We start from the raw sequence: 24,817 nt of genomic DNA, 5'->3' as shown, positions 1-24,817 counted from the left end.
AAGGAGACGTCACACAGAGACACGGATAAACCATAGTATATACGTATATATATGAAATGTCCAATCACATGTGTGTCTCATCTGCTCTAAATCACACAAAGGTTATTTATATTGTAAGACCCAGACGCTGAGGCTTTGACATCACATGATTTATCTACAAAGGGGGTTACCATATGCAGGCCTGTACCATGTACTACTCTGACATCTATATGCTTATCATTGAGGCTTCCCTATGAGTAGGACCGATCCGAACTCTGCTAAATCTGGATTCTGAGAGTCATTATCACGAGAATGCTGTCATATTTATGATGTTAAAGTCAGCACAATACAGTGGTTATTTCAGAATAATTTTCATGGTAAGATTTTTTTTTTTTTTTACACATTTTTGCATTAAACCTATACATCATACAGGAAATGTAAGGAGAGATAAACAGTTTCAGAACATCTATTTCGGCCATACATTATTCACAGCTTTCTTTTGTACATTAAGGCTCACTACAGTACAGCGATACATTACATTTAAATTCACCTTGCATTAACAGGGTTCCTGCAGATTTCTACAAGTTAAATTTAAGACTTTTCAAAGGAGGGATATTTTGCTTTTTTTTTTTTTTTTTTTTTTAAATGGAATTATGCATTTTAAAACATTTCCCTGTGGTCTACATAAACTGTAAATGCTCTGCTTGGGTCTGAATTCTTCATTAATTCAACTCCACAGGTCCATCTTCAACCCCATTTCTGAGTAATGACACCAGAAAGGTCATTTTGAGCGTGCTCTGCTCTGTCCCATTCAACCACTTGTGTTTGTTAATACAACCAACAATTGAACATTATTGGTAATCGGCTTGGAGTTTGGACATATTTTCAGTTTTTACCACAACCGCTGCTGCTGATAAACAATTATGTCATATTCAGAGAAATATTCGTCGGAAGTCTTGACCTTATATCTGCGCATGTCATGACGTAAATAGTTATAAAACATAACAAATTAAGTAGGAATTGAAACACGTCCAAATCCACTCAGTTTTTGCCAGAATGAATATGAAGATAGCTTTGCAGCACCTGGAGGGTTCAAATTCAAACTGTATGAACTATTAGGGTTCAAATACACAAATAAATGAAACAAAGGCTATTAAAAGTGGGTTTAGCTAAATACGACCTATTAAGACCTTTTTTAAGACTACTTAGAACAGAATTCAATGCCCATTTCACAGCCTATTTCATGGCCATACTGGCATAAAATACACAACACCTAGAATTTAGGAATATGTATTCATTTATTCCAACGCCTTGACTCCCACTGTTCCAAGTCATTTCTCACAGGGGCTGCAAAGTTAGCGATAATTCCTTCCTAATTTCAGTCTAAATTGTTGGGTTTAAACAGGTGAAACTGAGTCGACTGAGCCAATAAGTTTATGGCAACATAATTTAAGACCTAACATATCAAATTTAATACTTTTTTTTTTTTTTTTTTTTTTTTTAAGCGTATTCAGCAATTTCAAGTCTGACCATTGACCCTTGCCCTTTCATTGGACTTTTTGGCGTACCATTAGAAGATCTCCCTCTACAAAGGCCACAATTAAATAGTTTTGCCTACTCCTCCCTTTTAGTGTGGCAACTCATTCTTTTAAATTGGAAAAATGATAAACTCCCCTCCTTTGGCAGATGGATATGTAATGAGATGTTCTTCCTTAAAACTGAAAAGATTAGATACACATTGAATGGATCAATGGGGAAGTTTAATATGGTATGGCATCCTTTTATTTATATGTAGAACAGCTGACAATGCACCTTGACTCTGGATAATGTGTGCTGTGTACAAAGTGATTGGGAAATTACATAGTGGAACCCTTTAATTTTATTTATTTATTTATTTATTTATTTTTTTGTGGCGTCTTATAACTCTGTTATATGTCTGTGTTTGTTTTACTTTTTGTATGTTTAAAAGACTTAATAAAAATACATTGATGAAAAAAAAATAATAACACCTTTTAAAGACTTTTTTAAGGTATTAAATGCAGATTTGTTAATTCAACACTTGTAAAAAAATTTTTGACCTAGAGGGAACCCTGATTAATTAAAGGTTTATAGTGTACATACATTTCAGTGGAGTCGCAGGGAGTTTTGGCAACATTTCAAGTTCCAAATGACAAAAATATAAAAAAAGTAATTATAGGTTTCATGCAGATATAATTCAAAGGGCAGTAGTAGTCCAAAAATATATATATCGCTGGGTCAAAACCTAATCTCACCACATACTTAATATTCTATAATGCTTCGACATAAATAAAACATCGCTCGTCTTCTGTTCTGTACAAAGTTTCATGTGGACTGCAGATCTCTCTGTGCTGAATTTCAAGATGAAAACTATGCAGAAGGCCCAGAGATTTATCTCCGGGGGATTTCAGATGTGAGGTGAACGTCAGTATAAAGACCTCAGATTAGAGATGAGTCAGAACTGAAGGGGTCACTTGTCAGACAGTATGTACCTGCAGCTCTGCATTTTTGGCAGAGGTCGTCCTCAGCTCTGTTCTGCTGGATTCTCCGTCTTTCTCTGAAATCTCCTGCTGGACGGATACAACTTTAGGGTCAGACCAGGTTTCCTTCTGAACAGTATTATTCCAGGATCACAGAACAATGACTACGATTAGTGGAAAATCTCCTTATGATCACAAACCATGAGGATATAAGCGAATTTTAGATTATGTCAGCTGACATTATCTCCTTAATTACTTGAAGCTTCTCTGAGTATAGCAGACTAGTGGTCTTCATGGGTCGATGCCCTGAAAAAGTTCTGTACACAAAGTTCCACCAATCCATAATTGCAATACATGAAAGAGCATCCATGATTAACCCCAGATGTCCAGTGTGAGCATAGAGTTTTGTTTTGCCCTTTTGGTTTAGGTTATATTACTAGTAAACTTTCATTTTTATTTTTATTTGGTATTGGTTTATTGTTCTTATTTGTTGTTGTTTTTAATTGTACAGCCTATTTTTTTTTTTGTTTGTTTAATTTATTTCAAATATGCAAAAAGACAAAGTAATCTTACTTAGTCCTTAGAAATAAAACAGGTATTAAGAAGAAATGGAAGAAAACCAAAAAAACCCAAAACTTATACATAAACATGACTTCATTTGCACATTTATGTTTTTAATCTATTCTTGTATTTTATTACTTTATTTAGGTTTTATCTATTCTTCTGTATTTTTATTTATTTATTTATTTTTAATCTATTCTTGTATTTTATTCTTTTATTCAGGTTTTATCTATTCTTCTGTATTTTTATTTATTTATTTATTTTTAATCTATTCTTGTATTTTACTGTTATTTTGGTTTTTATTTATTTTTCTGTACAGCACTTTGGTCCACTGTAGTTGTTTTAAAGTGCTTTGCAAATAAAGTTAGATTGGATTGGAATGTAAATTTGTAATGTTAAAGAGTGGGCCTTCTAGAGAAGTAGTAGCTGTTGTATTTTGTGTTAGGTTTTCCTTTTGTCTAGCTTAGTACAGCTTAACCTCCAAGTATTGCCCCCTCTGTGTTGTTCTTTATTTGATTAGGTAGAAGTGGTTCTCTTTTTGTTATTGAATATTTCTTTTGGACTCACCACTAGCCCCAGTTAGGATAGCTGTTTTGATTTAATTCAGCAGTACCTGTTTGGCCCGCTTTTTGTTCAGTGTTTAAATTTTGCTTCTTCAACTCAGTGCTACAAAATAAAAGAAATTGCACTTTACATCTGCCACCCCCTGGTTTCTTTTGTTACTGCCTCTACTCGCTCTAACCCCTAGCGGAGCTGGGTTGTAACAGAATTCCTTTTTGTATGTTTGCTTTAAGGGCACAACATCTCTGCAGGCTACTATATTAACTATATTAAACATTGGATGTGACCCAAAGTTCATCAAGGGAGTAAATGTACTCGTCTAATTTGCATATTGTGATGTTACAGGGCAGCGGCCATATTGGATTCCGTAACTTTTAGTAAAATGAAACTTTGAACATATTTACATGGATGTTTTCTTTGTGTTTTTTTTTTTTTTTGTCATATTATCCTTAAAATAAATGAACTTACACACTATTAGAAAGTAAAATGCAGTGAGTTTTAGTAGCTTTTCAGCCAAGCAGCAGAGAAGAAAATTTATCCTTATCTATCAAAACTAAAAATAAATAAACTTTACTTACTTTCTTACTAAACCATCATGTTGAATGCAAGCATGCCCTAAAATGGTGTTAAGATTGAAGGGACACAAGTTCACCATCTATTGGTGGGAGGTGGTAAGAGGATTTGGAATCTCTAACAGGAGGTATGGTCTGTTTCATTCCATTACGTTGCTTATTGTAATATTCAGATGTTGGCACTTAAAGGGTTAATTTAATTTCTTTATAATCTCTCGTGATTTTCTAAACTACCCATCAAATAACATTGTCACTTTCTTTCATTTACCAGATGTTTTCGTGCTCATAAAAACAATAGAATGAGCAAAAACAGTGGATTATTAACTGTAATATGATTATCATTATCATTTCATTTTTAAATATTTATTACAAGTCACAGTGCTATTGTCTTTTAATTGTTTTTATACTGCTTTTATACTGCTTATATCTTCGACTTTTATTACCTCTGCCAGGAGGTACTGTGATCGCTTTGCTTTGTGTGCGTGCATGCGTGTTTATTTGTTTGTTAGCAAGATAACTCCAAAAGTTATGGATGGATTTTCATGAGATTTTCAGGAAATGTTGATACTGGCACAAGGAAGAAATGATTAAATTTTGGTGGTGATTGGGGGGGGGGCAGATCTGTCTTGGTGGAGGTCTGCGCTCTCCGAGTGCTTTTCTTGTTCTGATTGTATTTTGTAACCTTTTATACTTGCACTCTGAGAGACCTCTGCATAATAATTCCTATGTAGCTGAATGTGTTCAAATGGCAAATAAAACTGTCTTATCTTATTACATGTAACCTGAGAAATGAAAATAACACCTTTACATATATAACGTGTGTGCTGTCTACCTGCATGTGTGGGTCCCAGAGGGAGGACAGATAAATGGGGTCCTCCAGCACAGCCTGTAGTCTAAAATACTTTCCCATTAGACCCAGGCAGCGAGCTTCAGCCTCCATGTTCTCCAGGTAGGTAGTGCTTACAGCAGCCAGCTGGCTCAGTGTCACCTGTCCCAGGGTACTGACCACACTCACCCACTCCTGACCGAGACACAAGGGACTAAAGGTCAGATGAGGATTTGTGTCACAACTTATGGCTTATGCACCTCCTAGCTGTACTCTTATCTAATAACAGGGATTTGGAGTTGCAAACTGGACACTGTGATTGATGTTCAGCACTTCTGGAATCCTTTCACATATTCAAACTAAACTGACAGCATTCGTTATTTTTATTATTTATTTTTTTCCATGGGTAATAGGTAATCAGAACCCGTTCTCTGCTTTAGGGCGGAGGGAAAAGAAGGGACCATGAAGAGAACGCAACTAAGAAGAAAAACCTAAGCAAGAAAAGCAGAGAATATTACAAGAAAAAGACAGAACGAGGAGAAAAACAATATCACCTATATATGATTACATATCTTTCAAGGGTCATTGGTTCTCCACTGTCAATTCTTATCTATTAATATTAAATGAGCAATTTCAAGCTTAGCGTGTGGGGTCACGCTGTCATTCACATCCTGTTTGTTTTCTAAACATGTGCTGACTAATAATAAGCGCATTTACAATGGAGGAAACACTGGACAATATGGAGTACACGATGTTTTAGGCATTTTAAATGTTATACGTTGTGATTCTGGTGATCAAATCTTTGTTAATATCAAATTGCATTTGTGACATACTTATATTAAAATACACTTATAAAGAAAGTATAGAAAAACTACCTATCACAACAAATCCTTGATTATGAAGTGCACAGCTTAAAAAGCCTCATTATAACTATATATAATATTTATAACCAGGGTGCGATTTGTTGGGGAGGATGGAGGGGATCAACCCTGAATGAATTTCGTCCTCAGGGGGGTGTTACAGTCTGACTGAGTTGCCCGTTCACCATAAATCCTCTATCATGTTCGCATGATCGGCCCTTATCCATGATCCTGAAACTTAATTACACCATCTCCCACATCGCAGGCGTGGCTGTCACAGAAAATTAAATGTTTATTGTATTTTTAGTTTGCATTAAAAATGAATGTTCAACTGCTCGACATGTAATAGGGCCTACCATTAACTTAAAAAAGAATTAGGCCTGTTGATTGCTTCTGTTTTCATGATTAAAAAAAACAAACAAACAAACAAAAAAAACATCCCCCACTCTGTTTTTTGGACAAATCGCACTGTTTATAACTATACAAAGTAGTTGTAACAGGTACATGAACTATAGCTTTTAGTTTTGTGTGACAGTGAAACACTACTTCCAAATGTATTCTTTAAGAAAATATGAAATAAAAAAAGCTGTTTAATTCATTAGCTTGTATGAAAAAGCAGCTGCTCATGAATTATTACATTATATGTTTTAAAGGGTGAAAATGTTGCTGCTGTGAGTAAAGTTTGATCAAATACGAGTCGATAAATCCCACGTGGTACATGTTTTAGATGCCAAGTCTAACCTGTTGTATAGAGTCGGGTTCAGGTGTGCAGCGTATAAACTCCTCTACTGCAATCTCAGCAGAGGTCTTCATCTGCCGCGCAAGAGCCTGGCATTTCCTCTCATTGCAGTCATCCTCCAGGACGGTGAGGCACAATTCAGCCAAAGCCAGACGAAGACGGAGCAGCCTCCTCACGGCTGCCAGGGACAGTCCGTCACACTGTTAAGAAACAATAAAAACCATACTGAAATTATTCTTTGTTTATTGTTTAGTTTTTATTGAGGATCCCCATTAGCCGATGCACAAATGCAAGGCTAATCTTCCTGGGGTCCTCTAAAAAATAAAAAGGTTCAGGAAGCAAAATCACAATACACATATTCAGTTATAATACATACAATGATCCAAAAAATTATGAAGCATATTTAGATGATGCTGAGGGAAACTTGAATTCACATTAGATCCAGGTGATAAAAAAATAAGTATGATAGAACTTAATGTTATATTACAACATATTCAATTTTAGATTATACCAGTGTTTTTCAACCTTGGGGTCGGGACCCCATGTGGGGTCGCCTGGAATTCAAATGGGGTCACCTGAAACTTCTAGTAATTGATAAAAATAATAATAAAAAAAAAACCTTACTAATAAAAAAAATATAGGATGACATGACAAACTCTGAAGCTGAAACTGAAGCACTGTGGTACTGTTTATCTTTCAAACGTTCATTGTGGTCGGTTTCAGATGCTGCAGCTCTTTCATAATTCATAGTCTGAGTTCTTGTTTGTTCAGTATTAATTGTCAGCCTTGTAAATCCGAGCTGGACTGACTGTACATATCCTGACCAAGGAAAATAAAATTCTCCCTTTGTGCAGTAATCTACACCTGGCTTTTCTGCCTCTGTCCAGAATAATATATTATATAGACTAAATATTGTCTAAAATTAACATTTATTTATGGTAACATAATATAGCAAATTATTACATGATCAAATGCAAATCAATTTTACAAAAAAAAAAAAAAAGCCTCTGTTTTGAATGTCTGGGGTCGGCAGAAATTTGTGATGTTAAAATGGGGTCACGAGCCAAAAAAGGTTGGGAACCACTGGATTATACTGTGTAAATTTGCCTTGGACATTAGCAGCTTTATTATTGCAACAAACTTTTTTGTGGCTTTTAGGGCTAATATTTTATTCACGTTTTGTTGATCTAGAGTGGCTTGATCGCTATGTTTATGAGCTTGCATGAATTTGGCGTAATTTGATCATTGTGTTTGTATGCATTTGCATGAACTCACTGTATTTTTATTTATATATATATATATATATATATATATATATATATATATATATATATATATATATATATATATATATATATTTTTTTTTTTTTTTTTTTTTTTTTTTTTAAAAGACTTTATTTTTCAGTTTTCAAATAAGCATCTACGTCAACATAAGGCAAATGAACTAGTCCGAGGCAGAACAACACACACAAACATCAAACCCCACTACTTTGTGTGGCTGTGTAAAAATTGGGATTTATATTAATTTAAACACTTTTCATTATCATGCTTGTAGAAATTATGTATTTCGGCTAAAATTTACTTAGGGGGTCAAATGAGTGGCCATTTTTGTCAAAAAAAAAAGTTGTAAGAAATGCATAGAACTGTGTTGAAATAATGCTAATCCATTTGCGCACAGACTACTGATATTATTTGACAGTGGAAGCTAGATTTTCAGAAATATTGGATTTGGAATAGCATGTGTATGTGAAAACTTTTGCTGCTGGACGGACGTGACATTACCCATGATGATCTGGTCAGTACCAGTACTTTATTAGTAATAAACTTATATACTTACTATTGCTAATTCTCCTCTTATTCATAAATGTTAGTATTGTGGATCTAAAACAATAACAGCTGACACAAAAACACAAAATGTGTCAGTGGACGGATGTGACATGGTTGTTACAGATTCCATCATACTGATGCTCGGCAGCCATGTCACCGTTTACACTAATGATCCCTGTGCAAAAACTAGGATCAGAATTATTTATTGTATAGTTTATCATCACACTAAAGAGGAAATAACAATATAGAATTGTTATTTCTGTATAAAAATGCTTATTATTAGAAAACTGTTGATTTAAAAAGTGACGTATGACATACTTAATGTATGTATTGGCGTAACATAAGCAGGATGGATCAGCACCATACTCCATATTGCAACCTGTAAAAATAAAACATGCGATATGTAGAATATAATCTTCTAAGAAAAATTGGGGAATCTAAAAGAAAAGAACATTTGTTTTTCAGGTAAATTCAGTTAAAATATAACTTTGCCATTTGTGACATGAAAATATAGCATTAATTGTGATGAAATTGGACATTTTTGACCTGAAAACATAGTTCATATGACCATCAACATGTTGTAACAGAACTGAAATCCTGTAAATTTGCAGAACTTGCATTTACCAACACAAAGTTCCTTTGGGGATTCACTTCTATTGATTTCTTATGGACAAAGACAGAAATAAGACCTCTAAGCAAATTTTAGCTGATTTAAAGACATTTATCCTTATTTAAACGTTACCGATACCATGATTTGTGTTATGTCATGTGATTTTGCAATTAGTACCCTATATAAACAGCTGTGTGTCATTATTTGTCTCATGTCTGATGAAGGGCTGTGGTCTGAAACATCACTACTTGTGATGAATAAAACTTTTTGGCAGCTCACAGGTTATGCTTATCTGATTCTTTCATCCACCGTCTTTCATCCACTGTTTGTTCACGATCCTGCACACCTTTTAGTGATTGGATGTGCGTGTCATGAACTCTTTTCATGCTATATTTTGTTCACACAGTCAAATCAAAAAACAAAATGAGTGATTTGTTGTTTTACTTTAGTTTCAGTTATTCTTCGGGAAAAATAAAATGCTGTCATTACAATAGTTTTGAATGTTCTGCTTCAAGGTTTCTGAAATGTTCTGACAATTAAAAAAGTTTAGAACGATCAAAATACCTTTTTTTTTTGTTTTCACTCAGAACCAAAACCAACCTTTACACCTGCGAGAAATGATTATCTTATTGAGATAATTATCAGTATTGACTGATAGGAAAGTTCTTATCATAATAACATTTTTGGTCGTATCACTCAGCTCTAGTTCACACCTAAACACTGACAGGAATGTGAATGAATAAATGATAAAGTAATCTATTGGACGTCCTATTTAAACAGACTGCCACCGTGAAATAATAAGATCCTCTGTTTCATAATAAAAGAGCAAAAGCAGTGTAAAAAAAAAAAAAAATCAACTGAAAACTATTATTTTCAAGGGATTGATTTGGGGGTGGGCTATGATGATAAGTTTGCATGAAAACAGTAATGAGGTATGTCATCAGTGTTAGACTGGACTTCATGACAAATGACAAAACTAGGGAATTGATTAAAATTATTCATTTAAAGTAAACCGAGTGGCCCAGATTTAATCTCACCTCATAAGATGCAACAAAGGGTGCTGAAAGACACTGAATACTGTTTTAAAGGGGTCATATTTTGCTAAACCCACTTTTATTAGTCTTTGGTTCATTTATTTGCATATTTGGACCCTAATAGTTCAGAAAGTTTGAATTTGAACCCTCCAGGTGTTGCAAAGCTATCTTTATATTCATTTTGGCAAAAATCGAGTGGATTTATATAACTTGTTTTAATTCCTGCTTAATTTATTACGTGTTATAATTAGTTACATAACGACATTTGCACAAATAAGGTCAAGACTTCCGACGAACATTTCTCTGAGTAAAACATAACTGTTTATCAGCAGCAGCGGTTGTAGTAAAACTGAAAATATGTCAAAACTTTGAGCCAATTACCTAAAATGTTCAGTTGGTCGTATTAAAAAATACAAGTGACTGAACGGGACAGAAAGCATGGTCAACAACCTGAAGGAGGTGGGACTTAAAGTGGCTCATTTGGATTTAAAGGGTTCAAAACGACCTTTCTGGTGTAATTAGTCAGAAATAGGGTTGAAGATGAGCCTGTAGAGTTGAATTAATGAAGAATTCAGACCCAAGCATAACATTTACAGTTTATGTAGTCCACAGGGAAATATTTTAAAAAGCATAATTCCAACTAAAAAAGGCAAAATATCACTCCTTTAATGCAGAAATGATGTCACATCTTACTAATGCAGGGCAGCAGCACCATCTGCTGTAGCTTCTGCTGCTGCAATCCAACCCACAACAGCTGAAAACTCAGTCCCACATGGATTTTCACTCGGTGTGGAAGTCGTTCAATCTCCTTGATGATTTCACTAACATGTAAATCAAGGTGGCAGCCGGTGTTAGCCACGTCAGTCCGTCTCAGACACAGATGTCCTCTGATAACCTCATCTGTCTGAAAGCTTGTACTGTGTCTGATGTAGTTGGCATCGCACTTTAGCTGTTTGTTTCAGAATACTGCTCTGAGGTCACAGACAAAGTAAACAGTAATTTAGAGACAAGAACCTTATATTATGATAATCACACCGGTAAACAGCAATTCAGTAGCTTAGATGTCTGTATGGCACAAACCAAGCTTTCCTTTCTGTAGCTGAAACAGGGCAGTTCATGTTTTAACAGCAGAAAACATACTGTGATACTTCTCGAAACAGGACATAATTATAAGACTTAATTATCTCCCACCAAAATTTTAAATGTAGTGTAAAGATATAACAGAAAAATGTTAAAACTCTCTGTAAATTTTAATTAAAATGCAGTTCTCTTATTTGCAGAGGTTTTAAATTCTTAAAATAGTTGCCTTTTCCAGTTAAATCAATAAAATAAGCACATCTGTCAAAGAAATTTAAAAAACAGACTCACTCCAAAAGTGTTTTACGGTGCTGATGAATTTCTCTCAATACATCGGTTCTGCAACTTAACCATGAATAGAATAATTAGATAGGTTAGTGATTGTTGTTAATGCTGTTAAAGAACTGAGTGGCTGAAAGTTAACAGCAAGTATAAACTGAATATAATTTTTCAGAACCTTTCAGTTCTTTTCCATCTTAATTTTCTACTCATCAATAATCCAAGATGAAAATTTGGCATGCCACCTTTATTTAATACAATACTTTAGTTAACTCCTTAAAACCTGATGTGTCACCGCTGACACATCCTGCGCATATGCAGTTTGAATGGCTGTAACTCTTTCACTATTTGTGCAATTGGAAAAACTCCAACAGTTTCTGAAACCTAACATGTTGCACTTTATAGGTTTTATTGGGTCATTATGGTCATTTAACTCATGCCTCTACTAGAATCTGGAGAGGAAGCCATTTTATCAGTATTATAACATACTGTAAATTGTAAACGACTGCTAGATTTTGAAAGATCTGGGGAAAAAAGTGCTCTAGAAAAATGGGAAAACGGACTCACACATATTTTCTAATCTTTTTATCGTCAAAATAAGAAAAAAGTTCAGGTGGACCATTTTAGGCTTTAGGGTTTAAAGGGTTAACACCATATATGTATATATACGTATGTCTATGCATGTAACATCTATTGCATTATTTGCCCATCCTGATAGATGCTTCCCCCCTCAGTGACTCCTCCTTTGATTTGTACTATTATTTTCCTGTTCCAGTATTTCTTCACTTACAGTCGGGGTCAAATGGGTTAAACAGATCCCTTTGAGGTGAATCTCTGATTTGTGATATTGGGGTTTGCAAATAAAATGAAATTGAACTGAATTGGATTGAGTGTCTGGCTAACAGTGTAGATGGTAGAGAAACAGGATTGTTTTTCAGAACACAGACGATGAAATGAAACTGAGGCTTTCAAGAAGTAATCACCGTGATGACAGGTGGATGTTCAGGAAACATGCATGCATGCCCTTCATTTACCTCCTCCTGTGGGGGGAGCAGGCTCTGTGCATTCAGCACCACATGTTCCTGCTCCGCAACAGCTAACTGCATTTGGGAAAGAGCATCCAGCAGGAAGCGTTGTTTCTCCTCCACGTCAGTCACATGGTGGGCTAAAATTCTGTTAGGGGAAACTTGTTAAAGGTTGACTGACACGGAAAGAACACAGTAGGATTGTATGTGTGTGTGCGTTTGTGTTAGAGATGTGTATTAGCAAGAATCTGGCGATACGATACAAATCACAAAACTAGGATCACGATATGATACATCACGATAAATCATGATACTGTTAAAAAGGCAATTTTTTGTTTCTTTCTTTTTTTTTAAACGATTATTTCCTGGAAGAACTGAATTACACCAGAAATATCCACAAATACTAAACACATTTTTATTTGATCACAACAAGACCTAATGCTATATCACAACATTTTCCTGTGTTAAAACTTAAATTATGTTTTACAGATTTTACAGATTAAGATCCTGCTCAAATGTTCATATTCTATTATTTCATAACTAACACCTTAACATTATTTTTGTGCAATCCCACCAAAGGAACTAACATCTGCCTCTCTCAGACAGTAAAAAGTGCTTTTAGGATGCTTCAAATAACTATTATTTATTAAAACAGTGTTACATAAAAATAAATAAGATATAAACAATAAAGAAAAGCAAAAAAAAAAAAAAAGAACCTCCACCATATTTGCATTTGAATAAATACCTAAAAATATTGATACAGTACTTTTTAATATAAATACAGTATTGTGAAATGAAATATCGCGATATATTGCAGAACCGATATTTTCTAACACCCCTAATGTGTGTGTGTGAGAGAGCTTGAGTAGAACAACTTCACATAATGCACAATGTTACCCACCTCAGTGCTTGTGAGGAGCCTGTATGGGCCTCTGCTGCCTGTTCTCTGTTGTTTAGTTTGGTAAAACTACTAGCAAACTGTTGAAGTTTGTCACAGTCAACCATGAGCCTCTGTTTGGCTTTACTGCAGAGAGATCCTCCAGGTCCAACAACATCTGTGGCCCGAATACTTTCCATCGCACCTCTTTAACAGATTCAAGATTCAAGAATGTTTTATTGTCATTATGCGTACACAAAAAAACAAAATTTAGACCGGTAGCTCTCGGCAAGAAGGTGATACCCAACACAAGCAATGCCAAAACATCCATTGATTTAAACTGGTATATAAACAGAAGGTCTGGTCCCAGTGTGAAGATAGAGGGTCCTAATACTTACGTTACATTAATATTCTGTCTTGTTTTATTTCGTTGGTTCCTTGTTTTTTGTGTGTTTGTTGATTGTTATGTTGTGTTTGATTGTTGTTGTTATTCATTTGTGTTGCCTTTAATGATTTATATATGTATGTACTTATTGATTTATTTTCTTGGTAGTCAGTATAAGTTTTTATGTATGTATGTGTATGAGAAGATGATAAGTAAGGTTAACTACTTGCAAAAGATCCAAGGGTCTTGATTTTTCATATATCATGCTGATAGGAAGCTAAAGAACAGACTGTTGTGTGGAGAAGGGGTTGGGATTAAATAACTTATACTTCCTCCCATTCCTTTTTGATGTGCAAATGAAGTCATACTTTGTTTTCATGTATATGTATGATTTTTTTTTTTTTCCCGTGATTTCTTACAATCGTTTTATTTCTAAGGACTAAGTATGATACTTTGTTTTGTTGCATATTGAAATAAACGAAATAAAAAAAAACAAAAACAGAATATTCAAAATATAAACCACACTATAGAATGTATACACCATATGTGTAAAAGAAATGTGAAAATAGTATGTACAGTTGTAAAACGACCCATAGACTTAGAGTCACAACCAAACTGAGAACACTTGGATAAAACATACGACATGAAAAAAGATGACAGTTTCATGCAATTTAAAACATGCACATCAGTCACCACATTTAAAAGGATGTTTATAACTAAGGTATTCAATATGAATATAAAATATTAGGATAAAGTAAGCCAATTATCAATAGGAATCTAAGAATTTGCTTAGATTATATTACTTGTTTTATTACATTATTGTTTAAAACTGTGCCATCTTGTTATCTTGTTTTGTTTCTGCAACTTTCCTTCTTGTAAATAGGGTAGGCATAAATACGCTGTTGGTTCAGCCTACGCCTTTTTGCCCACGTTTAATATAGAAATCCAAACTGTATGTATGCATATATCATGTTCTGCTAAATGACAGGTGTCAAACATGTGGCCCGGGGGCCAAAACCGGCCCACCAAAGGGTCCAATCCGGCCCATGGGATGAATTTGTGAAATGCAAAAATTACACTGAAGATACTAACAATCAAGGATGTTAAAATCATTTTAGGTCAATCTGAAGTGGGTCAGACCAGTAAAATCCTATCATAATAACCTATACATAATGAACACTGCAAATTTTCCTCTTTGTTTTAGTGTAAAAAAAGTTAAATTGCACAAAAATGTTTACATTTACAGATTAGCCTTTCACAAAAAATGTGAATAACCTGAACAAATATGAACTTGCAGTTATACTTTTCTTTTTTCTTTTGTTCAGACAAGGTATAGTTTTTAGATGTTACCTGCTTGACAGTTTCAAATGTGACTCCAGTCTTCCTCAGAAGCGTCATCTGACGTGCTGCTGACGTGTCATTTATCAGCTGGTCGGCTCGAGGGACCAATCAGAGCCCGTTGAGCCGACCGCGCCTCCTCTGCCTTGGGTGGTCTCTGGAGGAAATGCTTCTGAGGAAGACTGGAGTCACAGTCCAAACTGTCAAGCAGGTAACATCTCAAAACTATACCTTGTCTGAACAAAAGAAAAAAGAAAAGTATGACAAAATGAATGTCATTAGCCTTATCCAAGAAATATGAACCTGAAATGTCTTAAGAGAAGGATGTGGAATTGTACTAATATTCTGCCTGTTATTAAATGTTTTGTGTATTTGTAGATCCACTGTGATCTGTAAGTTATGATGCACATGTATAAATGATAAACTAAGGCATAATATTGTTAACATTGCGCTAATTTGTCTTAAGAATTTTCAGGTTGTTCATATTTGTTCAAGTTATGTTCAATTACAGTTCGTAGATGTAAACATTTTCATTACGGAGTTTTATTTTTTTCACTCAAAAACATGGAGAAAACTATGGTGTTGACATTATTTATAAGTTCTTATCCTATTATTTATTATTTACATTACTTTACTGGTCCGACCCACTTTAGATCACATTAGGCTGTTTTTGGCCCCTGAACTAAAATGAGTTTGACACCCCTGTGTTAAATGGACGAATAAAAAAGTGACAACTACATGCTGAACAGTGTGTCGAAAAACGCTTAAGGTTTGACTACAAGAATGAAATTACCTCATCTGTAATGATGTGATCATGAAGGTCAACTCCGGGCTTCGGTTTACCTGCTGTTCCAGAACCTGTTTCAGTGCCCCGCAGCCTTGTTCTATGATCTGATCGATCTGCGAATGAGGATTTTGTGATGAAGTCATGAATTACAAAAACATAATCAATGCTAAACTGACATTGAGGACAGTTCGGTGTTAGATTTCTGTACCTTGGTGCTGTCTCGGTCTCCCTGGCTGACCACAGCTCTGACTCTGGTGAGGGTGAGTTGGTACCAGAACTCATCATCCCCACCCAAAGCCTGAGCCTCATCCAGCAGGATCAGAGCCTGACCATAGTTTTGCTCTTCACAGGCCAGAGACGCCAGACCGAGCAAACTTCTTGCCATAGTTATTTGATTTCCAAGCTCCTGAGTGTTGAGAATTTGACATCAGAATCAGAATACTTTATTAATTCCAGGGGAAATAAGTGTATTGTGTTATAGTTGGTCCATGCATGTAAAATTAAAGTAGCAGGAAAAATATACACACATACATATACAGGTCTAAAAGAACAGCAATTTGTACAATATGTCCTGGACAGAGATCATCAATATAATTAAAAGACATGCAGATAAATAAGTGCACAAAAACGTTGCGTGTAATTATAATTATGAGATAAACATACAGAGACATAATATTAAAGGAGTGATATTTTACTTTTTTTTTTTTTTAATGAAATTATGCATTTTAACACATTTCCCTGTGGTCTACATAAACTGTAAATGCTCTGCTTGGGTCTGAATTCTTTGTTAATTCAACTCCACAGGTCCATCTTCAACCCTATTTCTGAGTAATGACACCAGAAAGGTCATTTTGAGCACTGGCCCTTTAAATCCAAATGAGCCACTTCACGCTCCACCCCCTCCAGGACGCAAACTGTGCTTTCTGTCCCATTCAGCCACTTGTGTTCGTTAATACAACCAACAACTGAACATTTTAGGTAATCAGCTAATCTGCTGCTGACAAACAATTATGGTGTACTCGGAGAAATGTTCATCGGAAGTCTTCACCTTATATGTGCAAATGTGACGCAACTAGTTATAAAACGTAACAAATGAAACAGGAATTAAAACAGGTTGTAGAAACACACTCGACTTGTGCCAAAATGAATATAAAGATAGCTTTGTATAAAAATAGAACAGATTTGGGGTTTTAAATTACAGCAACCCACTTTTGTTAGGAGATCTTCTTGATGATTTGACAATAAAAGACAAATACCTTCTAAAAATCTTTGGTGCTGCAGCAAAAAAAAAAAAAAAAAAAAAAAAAAAAAAAAACAATCACTCAAAAATGGATTCAACTTGATCCACCGGTGCTGGAGGACTTGATGAAAATTGCAGATGAAATTTACAAAATGGAGAGGCTGCAAGTTGAACTTTACATGAGAAGGTGAGAAGGGCAAATGGATTAGTTTCTTTAAAGACAATTAATGTGTGGTTTGTCTCATAGTCATGGGAGTGTTGTGTGAACTGCTGCTCTAAAAATTTGATTGTGTAACTTGATTGCTGGTTTATAACTGTAGCTATTATTATGTTTTTGCTTTTTTTTTGCTTTTGCTGTTATGTTTTGTATAACAAAATGATAAATAACTAATAAAAACTAAGTGATATATACTGAATGATAAATAACTAATAAAAACTAAGTGTCAAAAAAAAAAAAAAAGAGAGCTTTGCAGCACCTGGAGGGTTCCAATTCAAACTTTATGAACTGTTAAGGTCCAAATACACAAAAAAATAAATGAACCAAAGACTAATAAAAGTGGGTTTAGCAAAATATGACCCCTTTAAGACATAATAGAGAACATGACAAAAGCATAAGAGTGATTGGTCACAGATTAATATCACTCCAATACAGTGGTCTTCATCTTCTTAAACTCACTCTAGCCACTACATAGGATTCTGCCAGAAGCTGCTGGGCCGGTTGAAAGAACCCCATACTGAGACAAACGTCAGCTTTATCCAGCCAAATGTCCTGAGTACTCATGTCCAGACCATGTCGCCTAGGCCCAGCCAGCTCTTCCACCACGGCTTTCTGAAAAAAGGTTAATGGGCAATACAAGATTCAAGACCAAGATTCCTTTTATTGTCTATTAAGATAAGATATGCCTATATTTGTCCCCCAAGGGGAAATTCCAGGTTACAGCGGCGAAGCACAAAAAGCACACAAGAACAGAAGTGCAAAATTAAAAAAGAGAAAAGAAAAGATAAATCAAAAAAGCTATAAAGGGTGTATCAAAACAAAAAACTACAAATTTTGAAAAATTACTCCTAGTTTCGCATTTGATAATTTTTGGAATTTTCTTTTATGGACGTCGGTAGGTAGGGATATTTGTCCAAATTTACAGACGCAGGTTTTCATACATGAGTGAGCAGGGGCAAATTGTGCAATCAAAATTAAAACTGGTTTGTGTGAAGTAGCGGTGGGATTTAAATCGAATCAAAGGTCATGGGAGGGGACAATGGGCATCCATCTTGTTTTCCACAAAATCGCCAGGTTACAGCATTAACACTTTAACCACCATGTCAATCTCATTTCTTTACCCATGGCAGCTGCTCCTGCCTTTCAAAGTTAATTCAACTTGTTTAGGCCTGAAAATGTCACTGAGGACAGGCCAAGTTAGGGTTTGGGTTAACCCTAACACTTTGAATTTAAATCCCACCGCTACTTCACGCATACCAGTTTTAACTTGGATTGCGCAATTTGCCCCTGCTCCCTCTTGCATGAAAACTTGGGTCTGTAAATTTGGACAAATATTCACCGATCCCCTACGTACCAACATCCATGAAAGAAAATTCCAAAAATTATCCAATGTGAAACTGGGGGTAACTTTTCAAAATGTGTAGGTTTTTTTTTTTTTATACACCCTGTATATACTATTTACAGTCTATTTATTATCATTGTATACACAGAGCATACACAACAAAATTCTGATGCGATTGTAAAAGACAGCGCTTCTTGAGTTAAAAACAAAAAAGGAAATATATAATGCGAAAAACTAAACTTTGACAAATGTGAAACAAAGGATGATAATTGGTGTGTGTGTGGAATTTGACCTAAAACAAGACAAACTGCCTTTCTTCTGAGAAGCAGACTGACCTGTGTGTGTGTTTTGAGAACGTTCTTCCTCTCCTGTGAAAGTATTATAGCTCTGCTGCACCTACGTCATAAATATCAACATTATCACTAGAGATTGTGAAAAAGACAAGTCAAATCTAAACTTTCAGGGCAGAGCTGACATACTCCATTTGTTCTTGCTCCGGGATTCTACTCAGACTCGGGAGCTTCTCGTGATACGGTGAATATGTCTCCAAACCCAGCTGACAACACGTCCTCACAATTCTTAGTAAAAGAACAAGACAGTTGCGTTGATTTATTAAGCATCAGTGGGATTACAAAGAGATGTAGCTTGGGATAAAACAGCTTCAATAGTAATGACACCCCCGTTAAATTTATCAGTGTTTTTACCTGAGTCGGTAGAGGTCAGAGAGGCTCCTTTTATCTAAAAGATCGTGAGCAACGGTCTCAGCAAGGTGCATTATGGGCAGGGTCAGATGGGTGTAAGACAGCGAGTGAAGCTCTTTTGCTAATAAGTTGAGATAAAACACGCTCTGAGTCTGCAGACAAAAGAGAAAAATAAATCAAGTCATATCAGATTGTTCATAATAAAGCCAACTGTACAAAGTAGGATGTCTCTGGATAACAGGAATGGCTCAAATGAATTCACATCCCAGTGTGATGAGACAATAATTAACGACAATTTAATTCAGAAGAAAAATACTTCAAATTCTGCCAACATCAATGTTTTGTCTCTCAACCAAGAAAAGACAGCTTGCTAATATAATTGTGATGCCAAGTCAGAACTAAGCTTTTAATCCAACATAGTCGGTGGATACAATGGGTGTTATTTAAAAAAACATTATCCAAATCAGAGACTGAACCACAGACGCAGACTGTTACCACATTAACAGAAGCAGGAGGCAGATTTATTTATTTATAGTCCTGCCTGTTTTGTAATGCTGTGTATATTGAGACAGTTGGGATTGCTGTTGTTTCTGAAGATCTGCCTGGCCTGGTCTGGACAGACGAAACAAGCCCAGTCCTTTGGAGTGGAAGGAGGTGTAAGGTCCAAGACGGGGAGCTTAGGTTTGTCTTCATCAAAGGAGGGCTGATCAAACACAGGACAAATTAGATTAATATTAAAGACAGTTACACTGACACATTTACACATACCACACGTATTTACATACAGTATGAAAACAACGTGGTTAATTACACTGGCAACTGGCTGTTCTAATTGAGATAGACAGACAGACAGACAGACAGACAGACAGATAGAATGATACATAGAACGATAGAAAGACAGACAGACAGATAGATAGAATGATAGATAGAATGATAGACAGACAGAACGATAGATAGAACGATAGATAGAACGATAGAACGATAGATAGAACGATAGATAGAACGATAGAACGATAGATAGATAGATAGATAGATAGATAGATAGATAGATAGATAGATAGATAGATAGATAGATAGATAGATAGATAGATAGATAGATAGATAGATAGATAGATAGATAGATAGATATAGATAGAATGCATAGAACAACAGAATGACAGAGAGAACGATACATAAATAGAACGACAGACAGACAGACAGACAGATATTTTTAAGGCTAATGACGTTCATTTTGTCTTCTGTTAATGTAATTATACTTTCCTTTTTTCTTTTGTTCAGACAAGGTTGAAACTGTCAAGCAGGTAACATCTAAAAACTATACCTTGTCTGAACAAAAGAAAAAAAGAAAAGTATGATAGATATTTTTCCTCTGCTATTTTGTTGTCATACTGGGGTTAATAGAGGATTCTGATTCTGAACTTGATTGTTTTTTGGCTCATTCATAAAATGTTATTTGTGTTCTCAAAGCTTGAGCTGCATTTGTCTAAATTACTTTTATGCTACAGCACAAACCCACAGCTCACCTGCAAAGGCTCATCAAATTTATTTATCAAATTCTCAAAAGTAAAAGCATTGTTTCTTACAAAAAGTCAGCGCCCTCAAAAAGTTAATTCATGTAAACAAGCTGCCAAAACTGTTCAGATGATTTGTCAGCATGTCTGTGGACTTTATTCAAATACACATTTTTCCCACAGACACTGGATGTTTAATGAACAAGAATTTTCAGGAGGACTAGTGAGAGAAAACACTGCTGTCAAACTGGACAAGATTTAGATGCAGAACTCAATAATACAAGGGTTTACATATATCATTGAAATATCTATCTATATCTCTAAAGTAATGTAGACAAATGCAGTTCAAGCTTTGAGAACACAAATAACATTTTAAGAATGACCCAAAAAACAATCAAGTTCCAAATCAGAATCATCTATTAATCCCAGTATGATAACAAAATAGCAGAGGAAAAATATCTATCATACTTTTCTTTTTTCTTTTGTTCAGACGAGGTATAGTTTTTAGATGTTACCTGCTTGACAGTTTCAACCTTGTCTGAACAAAAGACAAAAGGAAAGTCTAATTACATTAACAGAAGACAAAATGAACATCATTAGCCTTAAAAAAATCTATCTGTCCGTCTGTCTGTCTATCTATCGTTCTATCTATCAATCGTTTTATCGTTCTATCGCTCTATCTATGTATCGTTCTATCTATCATTCAAAAACTACACTTAACTGCATATTTGACAGTAGATATGATTGGATAATGAAAGATATGATAAACATACGAGTATAGGTTACAGATTCCGACACCTGGATCGGTTGCTGTGCATGTTATGACTTACAATATGAAAGAATTTATGCATGTTTTGGAAAGTACAACTATTCAGCTCAGAAGCAGCAAAATCAGTAATGAGAATCAGAACAATCCTCATTGTTCCGGTGGTAATTGTGCAAATTGCAGACAATTACTAATTTACACAGATGTGCTCAAACATTTTCAGTTGTCAAAGAGAAAGAAACACTGCCTATTAGTTTAGAGGTCGGATCACATTATCTTAAAATTGTGTTAAAGCCACTAGAAAATTAATGGTGATAATTTTGTACCTATGTTTATGTGTAAGTGTGCGTCTCAAAAACTGTGTTACATTTGTCCAGGAGGATAGGTGGCTTGTTTTGCGATTTTTGTTTGTTTGTTTGTTTAGACACTTTTTCTCCACTATTGCTGTAAAAATTCAAAAAAAAAAAAAAAAAAAAAAAAAAAAAAACTGAAAAAAAAGGAACTATAAAATTAGAAAAAACACACTAGTATTACTAGAAAGCACTAGTACTGCATGTTTGGCTGGTTTATATTTACAATACCAAATCAGACTGAATCTGTTGAGTCCCATTTTTCACCTTTTTGCCTTTGCCCTTGTCTTTGCCTTTTTTGGATCCTGCAGATGGAGGAGGCTGTGATGGTTTACTCTTTGCCATCTCACTGGAAATGTCACAAACCACTGCCATGGACACCTGCAGCGACAGATGGCGTATACACACATACATGGTCGAACCCAAACCGAAACGGACTCTGCTACATTGTTAAAGTGGAGATATTTGGGAAGGCTGAATAAGTGGTACAGTACCTGCCATATTTGGAGCACAAAAGTGTAAGCCCTGAGCAAGTTCAGCCGGTGCTCAGGTGAAGTCCTCCCGGCCATGACAGCGAGCAGAGTGTGTGCCCTTATCAAGCTGTCAAGACGCCTCACATCTTCCACGTTGAACAAACTTTGTGTAAATAACAAGCCCTGGACTCCCACTGTGGAGCCACATCTCCTCGGGTTTGTATCCTTGGTTTTGGTGTCATCATCTTAAAGAAAAATACAGGTTACATTTTATGCTAAAGAGTCGAGAAGAAGTCAGACATAAGAATTCATGTGTGAAAATCAACAAAAATGCAATCTTATTTTATGTGTTCTACCATTAATATGTATTAGAAAACATCTGAAAATACAGAAAATACATCATCATATCTGTGCACATCAGGTTTTCTAAGATCAGTTTAACATTAATTCAATATTCATCCATCCATTAAAAAGAATAAAAGTGCTTTTCTTCTTCTTCTTCTTCACAGGTTTCTACGATTACCTCCTATTTCCACCAACTTGTTTGACTGCTCATTTTGTCTTTCAGGGAATATTTAATGGGATAAAAGCAGCAGATCAATCAAAGCTGTCTCCTAAAAAGCTATTCACAGCGGTAGCTTTTGAAGCATCAAAGTTTTCGTCTGTTCATATCCTTTTCCTTTCGAGTGTACCTGCCTGACTTGATGTTTACACAGTATTGCAGACATTTCCATTGCTGATGAAACTTCAACCCATAAAGACTCAGTGCTACTTTTGTGACAGTTCCAAAATGAATTTTTTTTTTCTCTATTTAACCTTTTTTAAGCAATTTATCACCTTTTATTCTAATATTATCCTCTGTATTTTGCATTTTTTCAGTGAAAATCAGGTATTTTCCTTTATTTAATTCACTGATCATGTAGATATTCACAAAAGTTCAGATTAAAGTTGAGGGTTACTATATCAGAAACAGAGAAAACTGAAGAAAAAGTGACTTCTTCAACAAAACATATCATTAACTGAACATAAACCAATTGTCTCCATCCAGTGGCATTAATCCAAATCCATGGGTTTTACTGGTGAATCAATGTTGTGGAGGACAACAGTGTTTCCATGGTAACTACAAAGCCTTTGAACATCCAAATGTCTAATCAATGCCTATCAAAAAATCTGATGACCATGAAAAGATGACAAACTGTATTGTACACCAATTATTTACATGTATTGATAGGATTAGTGGATCAGAAGTTCTTAAACATTTTACATTGGTTGATGATTTTGGTTGCCAGTGATTGTTTGGGTCTTTATGGGTTAAAGTCATTGTTTCATTGATTTCTAATTTCCAGCAAATTTCTCCAGCATTTATAGGGGATATTTTGCTTTATTTTTCGTTCAATGATACTCTGAACTGAAATGATAAAAGATGATGTTTTATATTAATAAAATGAAGTGAAAATATTGAAGTAACTATTTTACCTGAAGATTTAGTGAAGACAGAAATACACAGGGACTTGGTCAATCAACCCATAAAGACCCAAACATTTTACACTAATTATGTACATGTATTGACAGGATTAGGGGATCGACAAGTGTTAAACATTCAAGATCAGCTGGTGATTTTGGTCACTGGTGGATGTTTGGGTCTTTATGGGACAAAGACGGCAAATTAGCTGAAGCTAGACGTCTTATATGCGTCACCTTTTCCCTTTGGTGGCAATGCTGTATCAACTTCAACTTTCAACTTTACTTCTCCTTAGAAAAGGAAATTCGGTGTGCGGCAGGGGTCATAAACACATGAACACATACACAGAAACAGCACCACCAGATGCCACCACAATAAAATTACACAATACAGGACAACACACAATGGAGCCACTCCCTTCCCAAAACAAATGACAAAGGTCCAATAAGGCAATACACAAGTTAATTACCATAATGACCATGAGCATTAAAAGATAAATAAATAATCACAGAATAAAAATTTGTAGATATCAGCTAAGTGTATTCAAATTCCACAAATAGCCACAGGCATAAAGGAATCCCTAGCACATCCAGTTCTCAATTGAGGAAGTCTAAAATGGTGACCAGAAAACGCTCAAAAAAGTGAGCGATCAGGGCAGTTTAAAAATGGTTTGGCCTTACTGCTGATATTGTCTGTGATAATTAAACATTAAAACGGCTAAAATTTACTTAGGGGGTCAAATGAGTGGCCATTTTTGTCAAAAAAAAAAAAAAAAAGTTGTAAGAAATGCATAGAACTGTGTTGAAATAATGCTAATCCATTTGTGCACAGACTACTGATATTATTTGACAGTGGAAGCGATATTTTCAGAAATATTGGATTTGGAATAGCACGTGTATGTGAAAACTTTTGCTGCTGGA

The 24,817-nt window shown here is 35.1% G+C and overlaps 1 protein-coding gene across 1 annotated transcript in view; it reads right to left on the bottom strand.

Moving 5' to 3' along the window:
* cfap46 (cilia and flagella associated protein 46) overlaps positions 1–24,817 on the bottom strand; it is a 122,307-nt gene that overhangs the window by 41,233 nt on the left and 56,257 nt on the right. Inside the window, 13 exon segments of the mRNA XM_030156608.1 lie at positions 2,481–2,603; positions 5,004–5,192; positions 6,599–6,796; positions 12,458–12,596; positions 13,350–13,532; positions 15,842–15,948; positions 16,044–16,241; positions 17,752–17,904; positions 19,110–19,212; positions 19,339–19,487; positions 19,877–20,038; positions 22,230–22,343; positions 22,457–22,680. Coding sequence (XP_030012468.1) covers positions 2,481–2,603; positions 5,004–5,192; positions 6,599–6,796; positions 12,458–12,596; positions 13,350–13,532; positions 15,842–15,948; positions 16,044–16,241; positions 17,752–17,904; positions 19,110–19,212; positions 19,339–19,487; positions 19,877–20,038; positions 22,230–22,343; positions 22,457–22,680 — 2,042 coding nt within the window.

Source organism: Sphaeramia orbicularis, chromosome 15, assembly GCF_902148855.1.
Source record: "Sphaeramia orbicularis chromosome 15, fSphaOr1.1, whole genome shotgun sequence".
NCBI classification, from domain to species: Eukaryota; Metazoa; Chordata; class Actinopteri; order Kurtiformes; family Apogonidae; genus Sphaeramia; species Sphaeramia orbicularis.
Note: the sequence above shows the minus strand (reverse complement) of the source record. Positions and strands in the feature narration are given on the sequence as shown.